Genomic DNA, 25,283 nt, shown 5'->3' with positions numbered 1-25,283 from the left:
GTTGCAAACTGCTTTCCAATAAAAATTAATTATTGTTTCAATGCAAAACATATTTCTCAGAGCTCTTTATGTTACGAAGTAAGTGTTTATGGCCATTAAGTTGTCGAGTAATTACCAAAAGCACGTCCTGTCTATAATGCTATTGTTTTAAAGGATGGTGGCCAACTTAAGAAGAAGATTTCTACAAGTTGGTTGTCAATTGTATCAGAAGTGACAGGTGAATACATTTATTTGCAAGGAAAATAAACAGCTCTGTGGAAATAGAGTCTTAAACCTCGCCTCTGGTTGTAATTATTAAAATGCTGGTCATTGCATTAGGGAAGTTTCAAAAGAAGCTCTACACGCCTCAGCAAATGTCGAATTGATAAATCTGGACAAACATTAGAATCCCTGTTACAATTGCGGAGGGATTTAAAGAAAAAAAACAGGACTCGCGCCGCTTGTGTGCTTATAATACATCCCGCAATTAGTTCCTACGAAAAATTAATCAAGAACGAATAGTGGGGACATAATGATAAAAGGCGCCAAAATGTGTTCTGCGTCACGTTAGGGACCTACGCACGTGAGCAGCGCAGACGATTGGGTGACGTGATGACCCGAGATCAGCTATGCCAAATTCAACTCGCGAAAAAAACCGAGCAATATCGATGGCCGTACTTCCCTGTCCTGCGGCAGTCGGCTAGCTGGGCGGGGAAAAAGTCTCAATCCTCGGGGATATTCAGCTACCGTGACGCATCTTCACCAGGCCGGGCTCGAGTAGCATTGATCGGCATGTGTAGTGCTTTTCTGACCAGTTTTCAGTAATGACTATAAATTGGTGGAGCTGCAGTTTTTGGCACCAGTAACTTATAGGAGCTCCTTGCAAGTGTGTGTGATATCTGGTTCATGGTTAGCTTATACTTTATTTTCTCTTCACTGCATACCCGAAGAGCAGGTCACACTTCATCAAAGGTAAGTCTATTTTATGAAAACAACTTGTGTAGTTTTTGTCTCGTCGGTGGTAGATAATTATTGTAAAACTATTCTCCCTGACAGTTGAATGCGGTATCATCTTTAATAACGCAATAAGTGTGCACAGTTATTCATTATAGGCAAGCCAATCCTATCCTATTCATTGTTTAAAATAACCCAATCGTACCCTACTATCTTGGAATACAAACTTTGCCAAGTTTCTCGAGGAGATATTGAAATCGATCTTGAACCAAACATTTAGTAAGCTACAGGATGTTCTTGTTTAACCCATATTACGTTTATTAACGCATTGGTTACGTATTAGAAAGCAATAATTCAGTACCAATGTTAAATCGTCCACAGACAAATGCGCTTTCGATTTGTTGGACTTTGTTGCGCTTTGGTGTTTGGGCGTCGATATAGACCGATGTATTTGTGAATCTGTTGCTCACATAACTTACTTGCGCCTAGTGGTGGTATCATAGTGGTATTGGCACTACCCTCTATATGGAACTAGGAAGGTGTATAGGTAGCACAACTGCATGAACTTTCCGAGCAACAACTACTTCACTTATGCAATGAAGGGATGCCCAAGCTTATTATGCGGTATTTTTTTATATCTTATTATTTAGTGTTTAAGAGATACTACTTGTTCTATCTATAAGACTACGGTTATCTCCATTAATGACTATCAAATGTTGTGTAGCAGAGCTCATCCTGCAGAGTAAACATTACTAATTTAAACTACACAATCCTCTATTTAAAAAAGGTTTGTTGCTGAACAAGTTCTTAAGTCATCAATAACAATAATGGACTGATGTGATTCATAATGTAAGGACTGGGTCTTGTTGTCCTCAATTATCTTTCCCATAAGAGACCTTTGCTCCCTGCATGACAGAAAGAAGTTCATAAACACCCGCTGCATTTCAGCACTGCATGATTAAATATCAACTCTGAAACAACAAGTAGGCCAATAGAAGGGGTTTCACGATCAGGATCTTACCATTTCATGCAGAAGTTAATAATCAGTTCTCCATTATTTCAAATCCAGTTTGATTTATTGTTTGTCCTCATTGTCTCATATCATGCTGTCAGGTTGTGCATTAGCCAACATATTGAAGGGTATGTATGGGCTACATACACTCTAATTGTGAAAACAACCCAATAAGTAGGCTAATTGAAAGATCATCTTTGAAATGATGAAATGTGTATCAATCAAGGTGATTAATGGTAGAAGATCCAAGTGCTTTTTCAGCTTTGAACTTGCCGAACTCAATATTAACTATGACTGAAAGTTTTAGCTCAAAGGTTAATCATTAACGTTTGAGCTAAAACTTTCAGTCATAGCGACTTAAACGGGTCTTTTTTGAAAAAAAAAAAAAACCGTTGACTGATACTAAACTTGTTCAATCGTCTCCCCCAAATAAACTGGAAGTGTTTTGGAAAGACATTTTAGTGTGACCAACAGGTTGCCACAGGCTATATAGACAAGAGAGCAACCAACATGGTGTCGAGAAGCTACAGGGAAGTTGATTTCACATGAGCTGTAATTTGTTCTCTCGAAATTTAGCCTGTATCTAATTGGACTATGCTCGTATACAAAGTTGAGCTACATTTTAACTACAAATAAGTGGAGTGTCAAAGTTGACACCGTGGGTGTTGTCACATTAAGGAGGAGAGACAAATTAGTGTTTTTTCAACATGTTATGATGCTAAGTTTAATTATTTCTTTGATAACTATATGTGACAACACAATTGGATTCAATTTTAACATTTATTGTTCACCACTAGAATGATTTTAAGTGAAAATTTGTCAACACATGCATTTCTAATTAACTCCCGAGTCAATTGCACCTGTACTCAAGATATTGGCATTTCAGTTGGTTCAGACGTATCTGTATAGGAAGTACAGAATATTGGCCATTGAGACAGCTTTATAGACTCAGCAGCAATAACTTCAACAATATAAATATCTACTTTATTAATCTAAAAAAAAAAAAAAAAAAAGGAAACCAATTTGCCGAATGATTTATATGTATATATGAGCAAATTTTTGCACAGCCCTTAACGTAAGATATAAGCACCATTGTGTTCTGTTGTCGATACAATTTTCTGGAGAAAAGAAACACATTTGTACGACCATGTTAAATTTAAGCTAAAGGGGGTCTACTCGAAAGAAAGAAAATGGGAACAGAGTGTTTCATGATCATCTTAAAGGAAACAGTGAGCTGTACGTGCATCACATAGGGACATTATTAGGTGTGAGAAGAAGATTACATGGCAATGAACCCAGTTTGGTCTACCCTGCTTAAGCCTCTAACAAACGGCCATGGGGTATCCGGCAGCATACATGAACAGACTGGCACGTGGTCTGTCGTACCATGGAACAACTCCAGTTCATTGCTCCATGGTCATATCAATGGAGCCAATCGCTACATTGAAAGCTCTGCAAAATTGGTATTGTATCGAAATATGTTTATTTTAAGGCAGTGGACACTATTGGTAATTAGTCAAAATAATTGTTAGCATAAAACCTTACTTGGTAACGAGTAATGGGGAGAGGTTGGTAGTATAAAACATTGTGAGAAACGGCTCCCTCTGAAGTAGAGTAGTTTTCGAGAAAGAAGTAATTTTTCACGAATTTGATTTCGAGACCTCAAGTTTAGAATTTGAGGTCCCGAAATCAAGCATCTGAAAGCACACAACTTTGTGTGACAATAGTGTTTTGTTCTTTCATAGTTATCTCGCAACTCCGACGACCAATCAAGCTCAAGTTTTCACATGTTTTTTATTTTATGCATATGTTGAGATACAGCAAGTGAGAAGCATGGGCTTTGACAATTACCAATAGTGTCCACTGGCTTTAACTGAATTGTCATTACCAATCTAGTTACTCTAACTAATTTTAGAGCAGCTCTACTAACATTCTGTATCATAAGTTGTAATCTACTTTCGTTCCGAAGGTTGGGTGGTGGGGGGGGGGGGGGGGTGGGCATTTAGGATGATGTCTGCAACATCTTAGCGTGCCCAAACCAACCTGGGACCAAGGCTACCAGCCACTATACAATGTTGCATGTAACATATTTGACTGGTTACCTGCACGGTTTTGGTAATCGGTAAGCACAATAATTGATAAGCACAATTAGGTCCCCAACACACCACCATCCCTTTTCAAATCACGTGAGTTTGGAAGAGTTTGGTTTTTTTTTTTGCATACTAAAAGAAGTTGAACTGTTGCAAAATACCCTGTGGTTCCGCTGAACCTGGCGGCAACATTTAACATAGTAGACAGACACCTTATATGAAGCAGTTTGTGAATTGACATTCGTATGTTGGTAATCTTCCCATTCCCCTAATACCGTACAGCTGACAATGGGGTTGCTTGTAGACTGATAATGCTTAATATACTACAAAGATTTCCCGTTGGTGTTTTAAGATTCAGAGAGAAAGTTTCCCAATTTTGAGAAGCAAAAAGAGCGACGCCATGAACTGTCTTTGAATGGATATTAATTTTAATGTACACAAAATTACAACATACAGCCGCTGAGCGTGGAACATACAGCCGCTTAGCATGGAACATACAGTGGACAAGTTTTGCGAGATGGGTTTATATCTAATAGACATGACGAGTCATAACAGCTATTAAATTGAGTCAAATCAGAGTAACAGATTGCTAATCAAGTGCTACCCAACATCTAGAGCGGACATTCATGACATATAGTATTTGTAACGGAAACAATAGTTCACTCACAGAGAGGGCTTTATTATACTATATGATAACGACATAAAAGTCCAGCGGGAAGACGGGAGTTACTCCCCTACTTCCTCTTATAACAAACCTACAATGAAGCTGTTCATTTCACAATCCGTTGTGAATTCAACAATCAGTAAGCGAGACCCAATTTCCACGCCATTTTTTTCTTCTTTTGTGTGTGGTATACAATTTTACGTCATTCTTTGGAATGTATTCTCCGCAGATGTACTTATCCACCCTTAAGGCATGTACATTGTTATACAGAAGTGAAAGCTATGGTAACGTATAAACACCATTGTGTGACGCGATACCTCCTCGATAAAGTTCACATTTATATAGAGTCTCAGATTCCACTCTTTTGTGACTCGGAAGGAAATCTGATTATCAATGATGTTGAAAGTGCAAGTAATCACAGAATATTTATGAAAGCTATAAGCATCAACTTAGTTTTCAGCTATTTACGTACTTTGAATTTAGTTTAAGATGCATTTGTAAATCAGATATAACAACTCTATCGAGAGGGACAACCTAATCAAAATGGTAAAGCTGTTGGTTAAAACAGGCCTTTCATAGCTTTAACGATGAAGAAAGTTCGACTGGAAACCCTAGTTTGTAAATCCAAGCCTCTTATATGTGACCATCCACCACCAATGGGCTGTAAAGTTGACACTTTTACTGTTATGGGCTCAATGCATTTTTGGAGAGAGTGTGTAATCAGCTTCAAAATGATACAATCCACATTTAAATCAGACTTTTCTTGACGAAGTTATGATTTCTCAAAGCCACCTACTTTTTTATTCAGATTTCTCAAAGATTTCTTGAAAACCCAAACAATTTAATAGGCTCTGCAATGTACAAGTGCAACTTTACAGCCTATTGGTGGTGGATGGTCACATATGGGATCGGATTTAGAAACGCACGAAACGACTGAATCATTTTAGGACAATTTATTTTACTCAGGTAAACCCTTTTGTAACCAGCCGACCTCTACTCATCCGATGTAACCCCACAATCAAAGTATGATGGCTCACGTATCTTGTCCATTGACAATGTTTAAGAGATCACATATGATACTGCTGCAGATTAGCTCTACTGTTGGAAATACGGTTGGATTACTGAAATCGATTCGCTAAGAGCTAATTTAAGTTGTTGAATATTCAGTTTGGGTTTAACTGCCAACAATAGTTGGCTGTTGCATACGTGAACAATTTTCATGGTTCTAAGACCATGTAACTATTCGAGTTTCGAAATTGGTATAAAAGGTTGCTTAAGCCACCCAGTAGAACTGAACTGTCTATGCCGTATGTGGTAATAACCAACACGTACAATTCGACTTTGTGTAACCCCAATTCCTACCTTAGCTTCAACATCTTCTCTTTTCTTCTCTACTTGTCTAGTATAATAATAATAATAATAATGGACACTTAATAAAGCGCCGGTATCCGCCGCAAGCGGCGCTCATGGCGCTACTCTACAAAGGAAAACAAGCAATGAAAGTAGCACAAAACAAAAATAAGAAAATAAACTTAACAAAAAGCTTCTCTATGAAAATGAGTTTTTAAACTGTTCTTGAATGTGTTGAGTGATTTGGAGAGTTTTACAGTGTCCGGGAGGGAGTTCTAGAGCTTTGGTGCTGCACTCTGAAAACTTCTCTCCCCCCATACATGTTTAGTTGTTTTTTCCTGGAGGAGTTTGTGTTTTGTAGACCGTAAGCCACGATGTCCTGGGGTGTATATCTGCACAAGATCACTTAAATATGCTGGGGCATCACCTTGCAAGATCTTGAAAATAATGAGGCACAGTTTATATTTAACCCTTCGTTGGATGGGGAGCCAGTGCAAGCCGGCTAGCACTGGTGTGATGTGTTCCGTTTTCTTGGTGTAAGTGATCATCCTTGCTGCAATATTCTGTAATCGTTGAAGGCGAGAGAGTTGCGTATTGTTAATTCCGTATAAGAGCGAGTTGCATGCATCTACCTTGGATGTGATGAAGGCATGGACAATGGTTTCAGCAGCTTCCCTTGTATGTCGTCATGGGAGACGTGGGTGACCCTTGATCTATAGTGTGAAGGTTTAGATTACCAGGGGTCAGAATAGATCAGGATTCAAAAACAAAAGAAGGAGAAAGAAAGAGAAATAACAGTCGGAAAACCACAAGTAACTCAAATCGGAGAACAAACTTGAGAAGTCCACCATTTACAGGTCGACAAAATGTGTGTGCTTGTGTGACCGTTCCCATTGTGTGATCTTTTTACATGATGGGACAATAATTAGCAGAAAGGTTAAAGGAACACGTTGCCTTGGATCGGTCAAGTTGGTCCTTGAAAAGCGTCCTGTAACAGTTGTTTTATAAAATTGGTATGGTTAGAAAGATATTGTAAAAGTAGAATACAACGATCTACACAAATATCCCTCAAAATTGCATGGTTTTCTTTTTACCTCGTCCAGTAACACGATCGGCCATTTATGGGAGTCAAATTTTGGACTCCCATAAATGGCCGACCGTGTTAGTTCGCGACGTATAATGAAAACCGTGCAATTTTGAGTGATACTTGTGTGGATAATTATATTCTACTTTGTAAACATCTTTCTAACCATATGCATTTCATAACAAACGGTTTCAAACGCTTTTTATAGACCAACTCGTCCGATCCAAGGCAACGTGTTCCTTTAACACTACAACAATGGCTACGCGTTTCTTTGGGGGCGGGGGGGGGGGCACCGATGCAATAGGATCAGCCCAACCCTTATTAAAAGGTCCTGACTTGTTCGTAGAAATGTGATCTTATCCTGTGTTCGTCCTCGTAGGACTCTTGCACTCTGACATTAAGGACCCTTCCATCACGGCGTTCGATTTAAGAGTCGTTTACTAAATAAAGATCGGTTCGGTGTAGCTGCGTGTCGAGTGCAATTCAAAGGACTCGGGATTGGGTATAGGGGGGAGGAGGGCATGCGTGCTTCCCATGCAGTAGAAGACGTGAAATTAGTACAATTTAAGGCATTTAAAACTGACCGGGACTTTAAAAACCATCAGAATAACAGACCTTAATTTGGCAAACTGATTCTTCTGGCAGTATTTGAAAGGCGTAAACAAAATAATCTGATTTGAGCATATACATTACGCAAAAACACAGATGTTGAGCTTAAAGAAACTTACAAAAATAGACGATCTGCTGATTCCTAATCGATTGTTCTGAGCATTTTCTTTGTGTGTGAGTTCAAACCAAGGACTTAAAACAAGAGGCAATAGGAAAACGATTGCTATAACCATAAATGAACACATCCATGTCTGTGTCGACAAATAGTTGACCCATTTTTTTAACACTACTTCAAATTGAGGTTCTGAGAGAACAAAGTAGATCCACCCAATTAGGGAATGGAAACACTATGTGGACTAACACACGTCCACACAGTTTTAAATTTGTTGCTGTCCACAGAGTAACAGCAACACAGAGTGTATTTCTTGTTACTGTTCTTGCCGCTGTCACGTGTGGCTGTTTTGAGAGCTTGTGCTATTATTTTTGCTTCTTCTGAAGATTAAGATTACTTGTGATTTATACATTCCAATAATTTGTTGTTATCATTTCAAGCAGTTATTGGAACGTGTATATAAAAATAGCAGCACTATCGTTCCATCAACCTTGTAGCGTTTGCGTAGGGGATTTACATTTCAATGTTAATATTTTAATCTGTTGTCCCATATGCCTGAATTCCAACGGCTTATTCAGATTATCCTGATTATTCGAAAATCCTAGATTTGTATTGAAGATAGCACACATTGGATTAAACCAATACATACCGATTCAAGTAAATGTAGCCTACTGATTTGTACGGCACATTAGAACATTTCTTTCCACGAAGAACACAATATAAACTTTATCAATATCAAGTTGATACTACAGTCAAATTGAATGCATGTTCGCTTTCGCATTTAAGTCTACATAAATATTTTGTATGTTTATGTTATTGTTAATTTATATATCCATTTTATTAATTTGACAGCAAAAAGTCGATTCCAAAGATAAGCCCCGCCCCTCCCAATGGGGGGGGGGGGTATCACTGGGATTGTTGTTGTGGAGTGTCATGAACGATATTTTTTGTTGAAATAACGTCGCAGTGGAGTATGGCTTTAAGAGTTGGTTCTCATATAGTCGAAGAACATTAAGCAAACATCCAAGGGTGACTTTAACCATGTTCATGACATTTCGTATATGATTCATTCGGAAATGAAACTATATCTTGGATTAAAGACAGATCGTGAAGTTTTAAAGTTGAGTCCTGCGACGTGTTTTAGTGACCAGTAAGTTTGTGTTGCTCCAAGCACACGTTGACTTTTCCACGGTAGCTATTGCTAATCTTGTCATTCCGCCCTTTGCTGCGCGTTGGCCCTCTTCTCCCGAGAGGGTATGGCTTGAGAAACATGGCCGCGAAAACAACACGGACACAGTGTAGATATTAAACCAGCGCCTTGAGTCCCAAGATCGATTATCACACAAATCAATGATTACAGTTATTCTAATCCCCTCATGTAACGCCTAGTTTCTATTGTTGGGTTTAGCTTGGTTTTTGATGCAGATAAGCTAGGGCTTGTGTTACTCTATAACCTCGGGCATACACAGTGCCATCGTGTCAGGCTTCATCCATTCCGAAGAAAGAAAGTATACATTCTTGACTGCTAGGTCTCATATTAAGAACGTAACATAATTAAGTCAATTTGAATAGATGCGCCATCCATTCCAGATCAAGAAAGTATACATTCTTGACTACTAGGGCTTATGAATGTGAACTTAACTTAACTTAACTTAAATGCATTTATAACGCGCTTTAACACTATTTCAAAGCGCTGTACAGTAAAAAAAAACATTAAAATGCAGGATTAAAAAACATGAGCAAAAATAGCAATAAAATGGTAAAAAAAATACACAGCAGTTAAAATGAACGTAACATTATTAAGTCAATTTGAATACAAACGAGACTGGTGTGGATTAATTAACTAACACTAACACATACTATGGAATAAGGTAACGAGACTGATGTGGATTAATTAACTAACACTAACACATACTATGGAATAAGGTAACGAGACTGGTGTGGATTAATTAACTAACACTAACACATACTATGGAATAAGGTAACGAGACTGATGTGGATTAATTAACTAACACTAACACATACTTTGGAATAAGGTATAGGGCTCACTTAGAGAAATTAGTGACTTAAATTTGATTTCTTGAAATAAAAAATATGTCAACGGACGGTACAAGAGAGATGAGTAGCATCATTGTAAACTGTTTTACTTGACTATCCTCATGGTTAGATGCAACGTTCTTCATTGTTTGTTAATATCCACGCTGTCACTTGCAACACGTGTAATAACAAGGTTGCGGGTTCGAATCCTCAAAGCCAACCACTGATTTCACAATGACTAGAATATATTGTCGTCTAGTCTGAATAACAATTTCTTGATTTGTGCAATTCATAATGATAGATGTTAAAGGCACTGTTGACAATTGTCAAAGAACAGTCCTCTCACTTGGTGTATCTCAACAGATTAATAAATAAACAAACCTGTGAAAATTTGAGCTCAATTGCCACTGTCGAAGTTGCGAGATAATATTGAAAGGAAAATACCCTTGTCGCACAAAGTTGTGTGCTTTCTGATGCTTGATTTCGAGACCTCCAAATCTTAATCTGAGGTCTCGAAACCAAATCGTGGAAAACTACTTCTTTCCCTTCATAGGGAGCCGTTTCTCACAATGTTTTATACTACCAACAGCTCTCCATTACTCGTTACCAAGTAAGGTTTGGTTGAGTAATTATCAATAGTGTCAACAGACAGACAGACAGACAGACAGACAGACAGACAGACAGACAGGCAGACAGACAGACAGACAGGCAGACAGACATTGAACCAAACTACATTATTTTAAACACCATGTGCCAACGTTCTACTCACACAATTCGTCGGAACTGTTTTAAAGCACTTTTGAAATTAGTTTCGAACCAATAGTGAGAAATCAATGTCATGTATACGAGCTGCCTAGTGCCATATTATTTCCACATGTACGGCTGCCTATAAATGTTTTTTGATGACGTTTCATTGTAAACGGAATATATAAATTATTCACCAAGGATATGCGTTAAGGTCAATGGAACTAGGCTGTTATTATTTGTAATTGCAATCGATTTGAATTGTTAAAGTGTGAAGGCAGATGTTTCGTCGTCTGCCTCGGTTTCCTGCCGAACGGGAAGTCACGGTGTTTGGTCATTGTACATATATGGAGGACAAGAAGAAAAACAAACCAAAAACAAGAAACAAACAAAACGAACAAATTAATTCCTTAAGAGACAAACAGAAACATACATTGATAACGTGACTTTCATTCACAAAGAGTGAACGAACTGGCGTGTATACTGGATACACACGGTGTAATGCAAATTAATGGTTAAAGGAAGGATATATCACATCTAATATCAACAGGGGATAACAACTAAATGTTGGATCTTTGTGTCTAGAATATCAGGCTTTTAGATTACACATTGTTATTTTTTCAAAATTTAATAGTAATACTAATAATAATAATAATATCAAAGTTTTATATAGCGCACGTATCTACCAAACAAGGTACTCAAGGCGCTGATTATTACAAACTTTCAGAAAGATAGATTATTGCAGTGATGAATTTTAAGACCCAATTATTTAGCACCTTATAAGGGTTTATAAATTTAGTTATTTTTTGTTTGTTGTTTTTTTCCTCGAAAGTACGATTTTGTTTTACAAAAACATTAAAATAAGGTTTATGTCAAGTTTCCTTCCAAGAAAAAGTCCACTTTTTGTTCAAAAGCCAATGTTCCGTAAAATTCCGTAAGGAATCGCCATTTTATGGGGAAAAAAACACCACGAACACAGAAAAATGAGTATTTGGATCGATTTCAGGAGGAAGTTCTGATGTTGTCCTCATTACTCCAGTTTTCCATATCATTCATGCTAATTGGCTAAGCGAGCGCACTGATGACGTCAAATGATTAAACAATTCCGACTTCTGCATAATTATCAGCCATTTTTAAGAACGTATCGCGGAAATTGCATTCACTGGAATCTATAACATGTCATCAGTAAATACCACGATCCACTTACATTAGTCTGAAATAAACACTGTCTGTCGAGTGTCTCTTTTTGAATTCCCACCACGTATGGATCCATAACCAATGGTGATATGATCTCCCTTTCGTTTATGGGCCCACTCTATAAAGCGACGCTATGGTTGGGATCAGAGTTTGCAGTAACGGAAGACCTTAACGGCAATAATCAATAAGAAATGAACAACCGTTCACATTCGTGTCGATCTGTGACGTCACATTATTTGAAACGAATCAGTGACATAATTGATTCCCATTCCGGCGACGTATTGGTAAATGGGTAGAGGCGACGTCTAGAATCGTGCACTGAGGTCGCTAATACCGTAAAGGCAGTGGACACTATTGGTAATTACTCAAAATAATTAATATCATAAAACCTTTCTTGATTACGAGTAATGGGGAGAGGTTGCTAGTATAAAACATTGTGAGAAACAGCTCCCTCTGAAGTTACGTAGTTTTCGAGAAAGGAATAATTTTCCACGAATTTGATTTCGAGACCTCAGATTTATAATTTGATGTATCGAAATCAACAATTCTGAAAGCACAAAACTTCGTGTGACAATGATGCGACAAGGGTGTTTTTTCTTTCACTAGTATCTGGCAACTTCGACGACCGGTTGAGCTCAAATTTTCACAGGTTTGTTATTTTATGCATGTTGAGTAAAACCAACTGTTAAGACTAGTCTTTGACAACAATAGTGTCCAGACGTGACATTACTGATTGTTTGGCAAGTGTATTTTGAGGGTATCAGGTTGGTTTGGGGGATTCGTTCTAGGTTCTTATCTCGTCGTTTACCTCTACGGACCAGCCGTTGTAGCCTTGCTCAAGGCAGTCGAATTATTCACTCCGAAAAAAGACCGCCGCTGTATAACAACCCACCCGTATTCACTGTGCGTAACATAAAAACCCACCCGTATTCACTGTGCGTAAAATCGCACGACACGATGCCCCCGTACACTATCCGCATGCGTCGGCCGTCACGGCCTCCGCATGCGGTTAGTGGTACGAGTGCGGATGACTTGTGTGCACAGTAGTCGTACGATGTGACAGTGTGTATACGGGTGGGTCATGCGGTGTGATTACACGCACCACGCTCAGTGTATACGGGTGGGTTTACAGCAGCGTCTTTTCGGAGCGAATAGTGCGACTGCCTTGAGCAAGGCTACAGCCGTTGCGTCTCCCGCTCCGAAACAGAGAATTTCGAATGGATTGTTTTTTTAAAGGCAGTGGACACTATTGGTAATTTCTCAAAATAATTGTCAGCACAAAACCTTTCTTGGTGACGAGCAATGGGGAGAGGTTGATGGTGAAAAACATCGTGAGAAACGGCTCCCTCTGAATGCCAAAGTTTTCGAGAAAGAAGTAATTTTCCAGGAATTTGATTTCGAGACCTCAGATTTAGAACTTGAGGTCTTAAATCAACCATCTAAACGCACACAACTTTATTATCTCGCAAGTTCGATTACCGAATGAGCTCAAATTTTCACAGGTTTGTTATTTTATGCATATGTTGTGATACACAAGCTGCGAAGGCTTGCTTTTGACAATTACCAATAGTGTCCACTGCCTTTAAGTACCTTTGTCTTATTTTATTTGGTTTCTCTTGATTTGGCTTTTACTTCAAAATTTAAAACAGGAAAGTGCTGCTTTATTTTCTTTTCGAGTTTTTGCAAACCTATGGATTAAAACAGTGCAAAGTACTTTTGTATATTAATTGGTTTCATTACGGTACAAGAAAGAAAAACACAAAGTATAACACAGTTCCTGTGCGAAACAAAACGAATAAATCAACTTCATTTTCTTGGTACCCTGATGAACGAGTTGTACAAAAGTTTAGAGATAAAGGTTATTTATACAATAAGTTAAACAATCTTCATGGATGTTTCCCTTCTCAAAGCGAATGGGTATATGTCAGTCAATTTTAAGCCAATTTCCCATGTCATACATGCCAGTCTAGACCACCATTACCAAACCTGGATTTTCATCTTTGAAAGAGCAAGGCCGTTTTAATTTTGCAAAGGGCACTTCCAAGTCAGTGTGAAACTTTTGAAGGGGCACCAAGGCCAAGACCAGGGGCAACAGACGCCATGGCCTCCTTAGGCTACATGTTATCAGGTCTGTACTTTGAACGCATTGGCTTGCATACGCCAAGTACACATGCTTTGATTTGCGTCACAATGAAATTGTGTACAGTATATTTATAGCAAAAACATCATCAGTCGGAGATACCAGTAAAACGTACACAAAATAGTCATATGGCATGTTTGCGTTTCAGTATGGCGATGACACTGTTTTAGTGCAGGAATTTCGCAATGCATTGATCTCTAATGGATTGGAGTGCAGTAATTTTAAAGATACCAGCCACTACAAATGTTATACATTGAACATGTGCTCCCCCCCCCCCCCCACAATACTTGTACATTAAAATACCTATACCTACTTCAAAAAGGATGTGGCAACAAAGTTATGTGCCTTTAACGTACATCTGGATCAGAAATGTACTACCATTTAGCATTGAAGTGTAAAGTTATATTAATTACATCAGTGAGTGTGAACCGGATGAAGGTTTTACTGATAACCAATGTCATACGCTATCGTTATTTACTACAGCCACATTTTGAATTTAGATTTCAATGTAAGATCTTGTTATTTCTGGTATTTTGCATGGCATGTTTCGAATTGCCTTGACGTAACCACCCTGCATCACTGTCATCACATGGTGTGATTTCTTTATTTTCAACAACACACAGGGAACATTTATCAAATAAGGGAGCGAGATTGCATCTCCGAGGATATAATTAGCAGGCCGTCTGAGAATTGAAGTCAGGGTTGTTCTGGAATGGGTCGGTACATTGCTCACAAGGGAGGCAATCAGTTTACGTCAATTTGGTGTCAACTCGTCGCAGGTGTGGCTACTAATTGGGCCTCATGTACAAGGGGGCATGTTGCCCCTGTCAAGGGGCAGTGGTTCAGCTTGCTCTCGGCGAAATCAAACGTACGAAGAGAATACGCCAACCTCTATCTCTAGCTCTAATTTGGCCTCATAAATGGCTGGTTAATGTATAGTAATGGGGGTTCTGTTCAAACTCGCTAAATCGACCTACAGTACAGGGAGACTTTCGTATCCCCCACTGCTCCTCCGTGCTACGATAGTTAACTGATCGATCCTTCGTTGGTTGTCTCACCATCAATCATGTGGGCGGTAATATAACACGAGGGGACAATTACAGATATATTAGCAGCAAAAGATGAGCCGGTAAATATTGATTGATATTGGTGTTGTACGACGCGGTTTGTGTAACTTCACCTACCCGGACAGATCCCAACGGGGGAAACCATGATATGAATTATCGCGTCACTTTGCTAGCTCTACGCTCGCCGTGAATAGTCGTTTAATGCAGGCGCATGATTCAAACTTCAGTCACCCTTCCAAGCGAAGGAAAACGCTGTAACGTTAGAACCCGGCTACGTTCCGTGATGAATAAAAGAAATTAAAGACTAGGTCAAAACTTGTTGTTGGTACCCAGGCTCGCTGCTGACTCGGAGCAGTACGGCATGTGTGTGTGTTTGAACGCTATACCAAGTGTGGACCCGAGATCAAAAAGTCCACAGGGAATTGAAGTACATCCGGGTCATATCTAAAGCTCTCCCAATAAACGCAAATTCATCGCTTCAGTTACACGTCACAATTTGTTAGGTTTGTGCAGCCCTTTTTTTGGAATACTTAAAAATATATTTTGGTCGTTTTTGCTGCTGTGGTTGTCGATGTCGTTGTCTTTGTTGGTCGAGTCGCCATTTCTTCATCGTCATTGTAACTTAAAATATTGGGAAACAATACTTATAAAAAGGGGTTCACAATTTACCCGAATTGTATCTTTCAAATAGCTAAGTTTTAATCAAAGGCGAGCAATGCGTTATGGTGTGACATTGCAAGTAATAGTCCATAGCCTTTAATAAGAATGGTCATCTTACGCATGATCTTGAAGACTATCTCGATAATCTCTTTATATCCCTCATCAATGACTTCAACCGTATCCAAGAGGTAAACCTGAGATTACTAATTGGTACTGAGAACTGTTAAGTGGCAACGTCAAGGTAGCCGGGTTGAGTCGGTTAAAGAGCCACTTCCTCGCTCACGAAAATACTGTTCAACTGCATTTTGTCACAATGTTTTCAGCCTATATGGTACACTTATTGATAAAAATTATAAATTAATTAACAGTAGAAGATTAGCCCGGAAACGACCAGAGCATATAATAAATAATAATAATAATCATATTAAAGAATATTTATAGGGCGCCAACATCCACCAAAATGAGGTGCTCAAGGTGCATAGGAGGGGAACCACACACAGCAAGGAAAATAAGACAAATAGACCAGTTACATATAGGCGAGATTAAACAAAGTGGTTTTCAACTTGACCTTGAAAGTATTGATGTTAGAAATATTGCTGATTTGTAGAGGCAAGTCATTCCAGAGTGTGGGTCCAGCATGGGAAAAAGACCTATCGCCCCACGACTTGCTACTCTTGTTTGTTTGTTTGTTTGTTTGTTTGTTTGTTTGTTTGTTTGTTTGTTTGTTTGTTTGTTTGTTTCTCTTTTTTTTTCTCCTCTTTTCCCCCCGTTTTTTTAATGTGCTTTTTTTTTTTTTTTTGGGGGGGGGAGCCAGAAAACCGTCTTATTAAAATTATGGTCGATGATGTTAAACCGACGGGTTTTGCACTGAAACGTGGAACTTGTTATGCTACACGTATAAAGCCATAATCCTTACCTTATTGTGGTTGTAATTAAATAGCGATTATTATACGGTCGATAGCCCTGGCTGGCTTTTGAGCTGTAGTTACTGCACTTCAACTTTTTCTCTGCTGTAACCGATATTTTACAATTATTATCAATATCCGAGAATGGAGTGTCTATTCTGGCTGAATTTATTACAAGCTACGTCTGTGCAATATTTATTCAGTCCTCACGCTGTACTCTGATATCTAAAGCTAACCTGTAAACACCAACTGTTCCCTGGGTTTCAACAACGCAAGAATGTTACAGAATAATTAACTCTCTGATTCCAACAAAGTACCTGGAAGTTTGCTCTGCTTTTACGTAGGCCAACTGTACATAGCCAGAGCACGGTGGTAAATAAACCGGTTCAAAAGGTTCAAAAGCTGCATCCAAACTGTTTCCACCAATAATGGTATTAGGGTTCGTGTATTAGGAAATGAAACATTTGTAGAGACTAGAGAGTTATCGTTCACTAAACCTAGGCCGGAATTATTGGAAGTGTTTAGGAATATGATAACCTGGTCCATTCATGCTAAGCAATCGTAATGTCAGACAATTTGCGAAATTAGAAAAGAGAAAGCGAGCAGACAGTGTAATGCAAGAGCCAGGAAAAAACAAGTTCACGAAAGCTTCAGCTGGATTAAAGTAGTACCTGATAACAAATACAACATTTAAATGTCAGAGTTGATACATCAGGCTCATAATGATTATTTGAATCATTCCGATTTTGAACAATTCTTTTTTATTTTTGTGTGTGAATTGATGCTAAGTTTTGTACATTTCATATCAACATTTTAACATTGGGTACTTGGCGCAATGAGTTGTCAACAAATTGCCATTTAGCGCCGATTTGCGCTTTTCTACATAAACCAAAGATTTATTCTACATGGAGACATTAAAATAAATGTTTACATGTTAAAATGTTAACCGGACGTTTAGACTACAACTACGTGATGTTAATGCGTGCAATATTGGCGTTTTACACAAGACTCAAAATCTACCATTAGCAAACGTAGCCACTCCACGGCAATCAAACAGTCATAACGAGCTCTTAAGATGTATAAACGCAAGATCAAGTTCGTAAACAAACATAATGAAAATCCCAAATGGCTCGATAAATCAGCTTCGTCGAACTCTGGGCAATTCTGAAGATTTACTATTGCACTGATCATCAGGGACTTCACTTTTAAGAGATCGTTAAAGATATGTTGAGCTGAAAACAAATTATTTATCTCCAAATCGTCTTGGTCTTTTTTCTTTTCTTTTCTTTTTTGAGGAGGGGGGGGGGGGTGTTGTTCATTATAATATGAACAATATAAGAAATAGGCAAAGTAAATGTTTTGAAATTGTTGATTATACACGCACTGCAAAACAGACACCATGTTAAAATAGACACAATGGGTGTTGCCACGTATACAAACTGAGCTATCCGGCCCAATGTTGGAGGTCTACCTCTTATAGTAATTATCTTTAAAACGACAGAACGGCGGTCGTGCATTTGTTTTTTTGACGTAAGAGTTAATTAAGTTTTAAAAGTCATTAAAATTAATGGGCCCCATTAGTCGAAACCAACACCAACAACAACAACAACAACAATTGGCAAAGATAATTAGCGATTGACTGCCAAGAAGTATCGCTCAGTAAATATTAATCAAACCATCTGAGATGTATTGATCAAACCATCTGAGATGTATTGATCAAACCATCTGAGATGTATTGCCATGACAAGTAATACCGAGGAGTCCATATTATTCAAGATTTTACCAACATTTGTATAATGTTAGTTTCGGGCAAACTTGTTCTGGATTGGCCTGATTGCAAGTCAAGCCTGTGAGTGTGGAGCTGCCCCCCAAACAGCTGCCCACATCACCAATGACTATAGATTTATCACGGTTATACCCTGGCGAGCAGTCCCTGGAGGAGATAGTCAATCTGGCTACACAGTGGCTAATGAACACCAATTGAATCATATAATCGTAGTTTTATCGTTGTCACTTGTGAGAAAATTGTCGACTTTGACGATAACATCAATTGTTCTTTTTAAGTACGGATGTTTTTTTTTCTCTTTAACCTCGCTGTTTCCAAATCACAATGTAGGAGTTCTGTTAAAGATTAAACAACATTATATTGCGTGGCAACATTAAATTGAATGGTCAAAAATCAAAGAAGTTAGGAATGTTAATAATTTTTTAGCCATCCAGTTTGACTGTTATTGTCTTTTTCTAGTATATAAAAACATATATAAATAAATAAGTAAATAAAAACCAAATTTTACTTGTTCCACAAAAATTGTTACTAATGACCAAATACTATACGTTTCTCTGCTAAATACAACTTGAGTTGATTTAGTTTGAATGTACACATATAATTATAGACAATGCTGACAAAGCATGCAACACCAGGGTGTTTTACACTCTAAACCATACATGTTTGACGACAAAACACTCTCAGACAAATTGCAAATCAGTTACAATATAATACTGTTCGTGTTTTTACATGTATCCATCTGATGAGCAAAGACCACTGATAACACACAACATTGCAATAAACGACACCCTAGTTTGAGAGAAAGGGGGCAATATTAATATGAGAAAGGCTTCGGGCATGAAACTTTTCTCATGCATCTGAAAGCACAACATTCTGTGCAACGAAGGTATTTTTTATTTTGTTTAAATATTTTTTGCAACTTCGAGGATCAACTGAGCCCAATATTTCGAGGGTTGTTGTTTATGCTTAAATTGGGTTACAACAAGTGGGGATACTGGTCTTTAACTTTTAGAAAAGTTAAACTGTAAAGATCATAGAAATACACATGAGTCAAGGGGTCCCTGAACCACCGCTAAGTGAATTGTTTTTCAGATGGGATTTAGGACGAAGCGAGCTGCCGTTCCGAAGATTACAATTATTATCTGTCTCTCAGTTCGTTCACATAAAGTAACCCTTAGCAAGGAATGACGTCCAGACTGGTGGCGTCTGGGTATCTTCTTTTTTCAATTTCCTTGCAATACTTGCCTGACGCCAATTGGGCTAATTGACTCGTGGTTACGTCACGCTACTCGGCATCCTAATGCCAACGAGTCTTGTGAACTGCATAGTTCGCAGCTTCAGTCGGAGCTGTAACAACTGTTGCATTTATCTCGCTGGGAAAATAGTCCAATAATTGTCTTATGTAAGATTATTTTACTGTTGGGCCATGGAATGGTAAAGTTCGAATGGTATGAGCGTAAGACATTCCCCTGAAGACGATTATAGCATCTCTAAATCGAGCATCTGTAAAGCACACAACTTGTGTAACAAGGTCGTTTTTTCTTCCATTGTTCTCCTGCAACTTCGCCAACCAATTGAGCTCAAATGTTCACAGGTTTGTTATTTTATGCATATGTTGAGATACACCAAGTGAGAAGACTGGTCTTTGACATTTACAAATAGTGACCAGACGTGTCTTTAAAGGCTCGAAATGTATCTTTAAACGGGTTCATATTAAAGCCTAAAGCGTTTACTTTTCTCTTTCGTCCACCTCCAAATATTTTCGGTACTAGCCACCTAGCGGCTACCTAGATATGATCATACAAACTAACCACCACATTATAATAACCGACATTGATTCTTTCTTCGTATCTTAGATGACGCAATCTTCAAGAGGCAATTTACGCCTGACCCTACCACAAGCCCGTCAAGCCACAGCTCTATCCATTGTGTTTTGTCTGTGTTTCTGGTACGCTAGTGCCAACAACAGTTGGTATTGTTCTGATGTATACAGCACCTTGCAGTCCCTCTGCGACAGTTGTTATGCTGGATATGCAAAGAGATCCGACCAACAAACCAAAACAATTGGTGAGTATTATTAAGAAGTAAGACAGGCTACCCAGGTGAAGACCTATAAGTACGGGACATGACAGTGATGATCGAGTGGCTCCCTTTGTTTTAATTGCTCGTATTCTATTCTCAATTTTTGTTTCACATCAGAACATAAAGTGTCCTGTTTATGATCGCTTGGAAGGCAGTGGACACTATTGGTAATTACTCAAAATAATTATTAGCATAAAACCTTTTTTGGTGACGAGTAAGAGAAACAGCTCCCCCTGAAGTAACGTAGTTTTTGAGAAAGAAGTCATTTTCTATGAATGTGATTTCGAGACCTCGGATTTAGAACTTGAGGTCTCGAAATCAACCATCTAAACGCACACAACTTCGTGTGACAAGGATGTTTTTCTTTTTTCATTATTATCTCGCAAGTTAGATGACCGATTGAGCTCAAATTTTCACAGGTTTGTTATTTAATGCATATGATGAGATACAGCAACTTTGAAGGCTAGTCTTTGTCAACTACCAATAGTGTCCACTGCCTTTAAGATACAGAGAAAACCGTCAGTCAGATTTAGTTTCAAACGTCAATGTTTGAATGGGGAGTTCAAATTTTCCGTAGCATTAAAGGTGTTACAACGAGAATAATCAATCACTTGGAACATTTTGCTTGTAAAAGCTGTTCATGCGTCGCATTTATAAATTGAACAATGCATCAATGTTTATACGCGCACACGTAGGCCTGAATGTTTAGAGTTATCAAGAGTGCACGAAAGATAAATCTCTCAAGTTCAAACAAGCTTTGACTAAAATTCGCTTAATTTATATTACCCTGTTATTGTTTGTTTCTTTCTCAAAGCACATTTTCTTGTTCAATAACAACATGTTTATGGGAAATATTGGTCTGGGATATGTTCGCATTTTTTAATCTAAAAACTGAACTACAATATAAACATGTTCGGGTAAAAAACTGACCCGGATTTAGGTCTGACCCATTTGAGTCTTGGTATTAACATGCTATTTGTGTCAAGATTGGCGTGTATTGGGTTAGGCCCTATATAAGTTTTTATACACATTTTTCTGATCAGCCTGGTCAAGAAATGGGTAAGGTACCCGGGTTGGGAAAAACTGGATCAATTTTGACAAGGGAGTTAGTATTTAAATGTACGTCTTATTGCAATCACGGGGTTTGAGAAGCGAATATCGTTTTAATACGGAACTAAGTTTCGCAGATGACAGAGGTGCGATATTTGTTCCTATGCTACATTTACTGTGTGATTATAGAGAGACAACATTACTTATGATAATTATAACATGCAACATATCCACTTAATAATCAGGCACTCAAGGCTCGACAATAATACAAAAATTACATGAGAAAAAAAAGAAGATAATTATTGAATGTTTTAGAACAGTGTTTGCTCTTATTTGAATCAGTCTCATTGGTTCTGACCGAGATAGCAATATTGATCGAGCTATAAGGTGGGGGGGGCGTGGCTACCCATATGGCGTGGGTATAGACACCAGACAAAGACTAGCCCGATAAGTGCTTTAACCTTTCTCACGAAGGAGGAGTTCTTTTGCAATTCAAGCTCCAATTTGGGGTGGTCACAGTGAAGCAATAATATGTGGAAGTCAAATTAATATATTCCTTTGGGTTTACGTTGTTCAGACACTAGGTACACAGACACAGGCTGCCCCGCTCCACACAGTGCCAGACAGAATGGCATTGGCTATTCGTTTTCACTAACCCTAAACCACCGAGCTGAGCTGTTCCGATTCCTCCGGGTAAAAAAACATAACGCGCTGTTTGCCTCAGGGCTATTGACCAATAGGGTTCTCAGCAGTCTCAATGTTAGACAAGACCTCGGGAAAATTTACCTGCTTTAAAAATGACATTCAGTGCTGAGGTGTCTAGCAACATTAAAATAACGTGCGATGTTATCTTTAAAAGCATCCACGCCTTATAGACAGTCGAGCTATAAACACATTAACAAGTTGTCTGGTGGCATGGTTTATTGCGTTGTTTTAAGTCGACGGTAATTAACAATTAACCGCAATTGGTGACACTGTATTTAAAGCCAGTGGACACTATTGGTAAATGTCAACGACCAGTCTTCTCACTTGCTGTATCTCAACATATGCATAAAATAACAAACCTGTGAAAATTTGAGCTCGATTTGTCGTCGGAGTTGGGAGATAATAATGAAAGAAAAATAACCCTTGTCACACGAAGTTGTGTGCTTTCAGATGCTTGATTTCGAGACCTCAAATTTTAAACTTGAGGTCTCGAAATCAAATTTGTGGAAAATTACTTCTTTCTCGAAAACTACTCCACTTCAGAGGCAGCCGTTTCTCACATTGTTTATACTACCAACCTCTCCCCAGTACTCATTACCAAGTAAGGTTTTATGCTAATAATTATTTTGAGTAATTACCAATAGTGTTCACTGCCTTTAAAACAAGTTAGAAACGGGTTTGGTGTGAGGTTATTTAACGGTCTATAAACAACCTTCCAACATGATCTTTATTCAACTCGCCAATGGATCAAGAACATAGTCTGGACGGGCGGGTTTGTTCAGTATCAACAATCTGCTAATTACATCGATGTTTCATTTCTCTCGCAGATCCTTTTATGGATCGTAAAACAGCCGTGGATTTCTTCAAGCGCGGAACGTCACGAGGAGGCGCTCGTGGGGGTATCATCGATGAGTGTTGTCTGAAACGCTGCACGACCAATGAGTTGATGTTGTACTGTTGCGAGGAGAAACAGAGGGAGTACTTCTCATTTGTTGGATGGCTATCACGGAGATAAAAGCCAGGAGATTGTTAAGGACTCCCGTGGTGTAAACAAACCAACTCTGCATATATTATAGTCAAATTGTATTTATTTTATTTGTTCTTCATGTGTTAAGAAAACAATAATGCAACTTATTGTCTATGTGAAGGTATTATATTTATTACTAAATCAATAATGATTGACATGATCGTGTTTATGATCCGCCAATATTGGTTCCTGAATTACTACTTGAACGTACTGCCTTTAACGTGTTATTTTCGACAAAGTGCTTGCTTTTTTAACATCTTGACAAAACTTGACCGGCGCCTTTGAGTGTTTTTCTGTTTCATTAAAGTGCGCCTTATAAATACTGTAGTTTATTTATTGTTATAAATTAACACACATTACAAACAAGTTTCTACTGTTCAAGATAAGCATGATAAATGTACCTGCCTTTTCTCTCCGTATGAAATTAGGAAAAAGGTAGTTCGAAACCAACTGGCTACAACATTCTGATCTAAAAGTACTCATTCGCGGTTCAGAAAACGGTGTTGAACAAGCGTGATTGTTCTTCATTGATCGTATTGTAGAGTTACCCCCCCCCCCCCAACCAGCACATTGAAAGTAGCTTTCTAGAAAATAGGTGCTTGAACACAATTTTGGTTTTATTAAAAGTTTAAAAGATCAAATCACACAGAAACTTAGGCGCTACAACTTTGCGTTGTTTTTTCTGCATTTATTGTTTTCCAGATGTCAACAAAAAACCAAAAGTTGAGACAACACCAGTAATGTGTCTTATATATATCTTTGTTTTGTATACCTAGGTTAAGGCTGTAGACATTCTGGTATTTCTGTTATATACATTTAAAAACAAATTTATGTTTTGTTCGTTTGCCTTAAAAGACTAAAATTTAGCGAGTGCGCGGATGGTGGTGCGAAGATGGTGTGTGTGTGTGTGCGTGCGTGTGTTGGGGGGGGGGGGGAGGGGTCTGGATTGTCCCAGACTAGTTTAATCATCCTGCGATTTAGTAATAACTTTAAGACGCAATCGAATCGAAATCCCCCGTCTACAACCACCCCTCCCCCCGTCAGACAACTTCGTGCAGCAGTGCCCCGGTCAAGTTCCATGTGGATGTTTTGTTTGTAAATAACACCAACAGTTTCACTGGGAGGAGGGGTGGGTAGGAGGAGGGGTGGGTAGGAGGAGGGCATGTGTAGGTAATGCACCAAATCATATTTATTGGTACATTTTCCGAACTCATTTGAGGAAGGGAGAACTGACAGGGCCGGGCGCTGTCCAACCCTCCCATGACAGTCACGCCATGAAGCCCGTTGATTCCCCTTAAGCAACATTCCCGTTAAAACAATTACCCATTTTCTGACCATCTATTGTTCTTTATTGCAAATGATTCCAAACCATGGACACCATTGGAAAAACTGAGTGTTAACACAAAATAACACTCTAGTAGTACTTTGGCTTTCATTAATTTGTGTGGGGTAAATGGTTGTTCTTATTTGTTAAGGACCTTTTAAAGCTGACTCTAGGTGATTTGTTTGAATCAGAATCATGGATCATGCTTAACCTGAGATAAATCAGAATAACCTAGCATTATGTGTGATTCAAGTTGTTAAAGTGAACTACGACTAGTTAAATGCACCAGTTTGTCCAAAGTGAAATTTGGTGGACTTTGACACAGATATGTTGTACAGCATTTCACCTGACCCGAATTGGGTCAGAACAAGGTTACAGAGTCACAACCAAAGTCAGATGTAATCAACATTGTAAATTATTAATTAGTTTATGGATGGACGGTTTTCGCTTTATTAGTCAAATAACAAACAAGTTTGTATCTAAAACATAATTATTTGTTGTTGGAAAAGTGCCACTCACCGAAAAACTATAAATAAAAAAATGTTTTTATTTTTGAATGTTTTGTGAACTGTAAAAAGATGATTTAATTGTGGCGTATGTTGAGAATAAAGTACACATTGTGCAAGCTACAAAAGGGTGTCCGATAAATAATGTTCTTAAAGGCAGTGGACACTATTGGTAATTACTCAAAATAATTATTAGCAT

General features: G+C 38.4%; 1 protein-coding gene across 1 annotated transcript; it reads left to right on the top strand.

Moving 5' to 3' along the window:
• Positions 1 to 727: 727 nt before the first annotated feature.
• Positions 728 to 25,207, top strand: LOC117291630. Its single transcript, XM_033773463.1, has 3 exons — positions 728 to 951; positions 20,247 to 20,457; positions 23,055 to 25,207. Exons 1-3 carry the CDS (start codon positions 886 to 888, stop codon positions 23,240 to 23,242), a joined length of 465 nt encoding a protein of 154 aa, XP_033629354.1. The 5' UTR covers positions 728 to 885; the 3' UTR covers positions 23,243 to 25,207.
• The last annotated feature ends 76 nt before the right edge of the window (positions 25,208 to 25,283 follow it).

The sequence above is a fragment of the Asterias rubens genome, chromosome 6, assembly GCF_902459465.1.
Source record: "Asterias rubens chromosome 6, eAstRub1.3, whole genome shotgun sequence".
Lineage (NCBI taxonomy): Eukaryota > Metazoa > Echinodermata > Asteroidea > Forcipulatida > Asteriidae > Asterias > Asterias rubens.
Note: the sequence above shows the minus strand (reverse complement) of the source record. Positions and strands in the feature narration are given on the sequence as shown.

Bases quoted from the DNA above. Each gene is read 5' to 3' on its own strand.
- LOC117291630 (XM_033773463.1), top strand. From the start codon at position 886: ATGGTTAGCTTATACTTTATTTTCTCTTCACTGCATACCCGAAGAGCA. The intron at 952-20,246 runs GTAAGTCTATTT...TTCGTATCTTAG, and splicing joins CAGGTCACACTTCATCAAAG to ATGACGCAATCTTCAAGAGG. The intron at 20,458-23,054 runs GTGAGTATTATT...TTTCTCTCGCAG, and splicing joins CCAACAAACCAAAACAATTG to ATCCTTTTATGGATCGTAAA.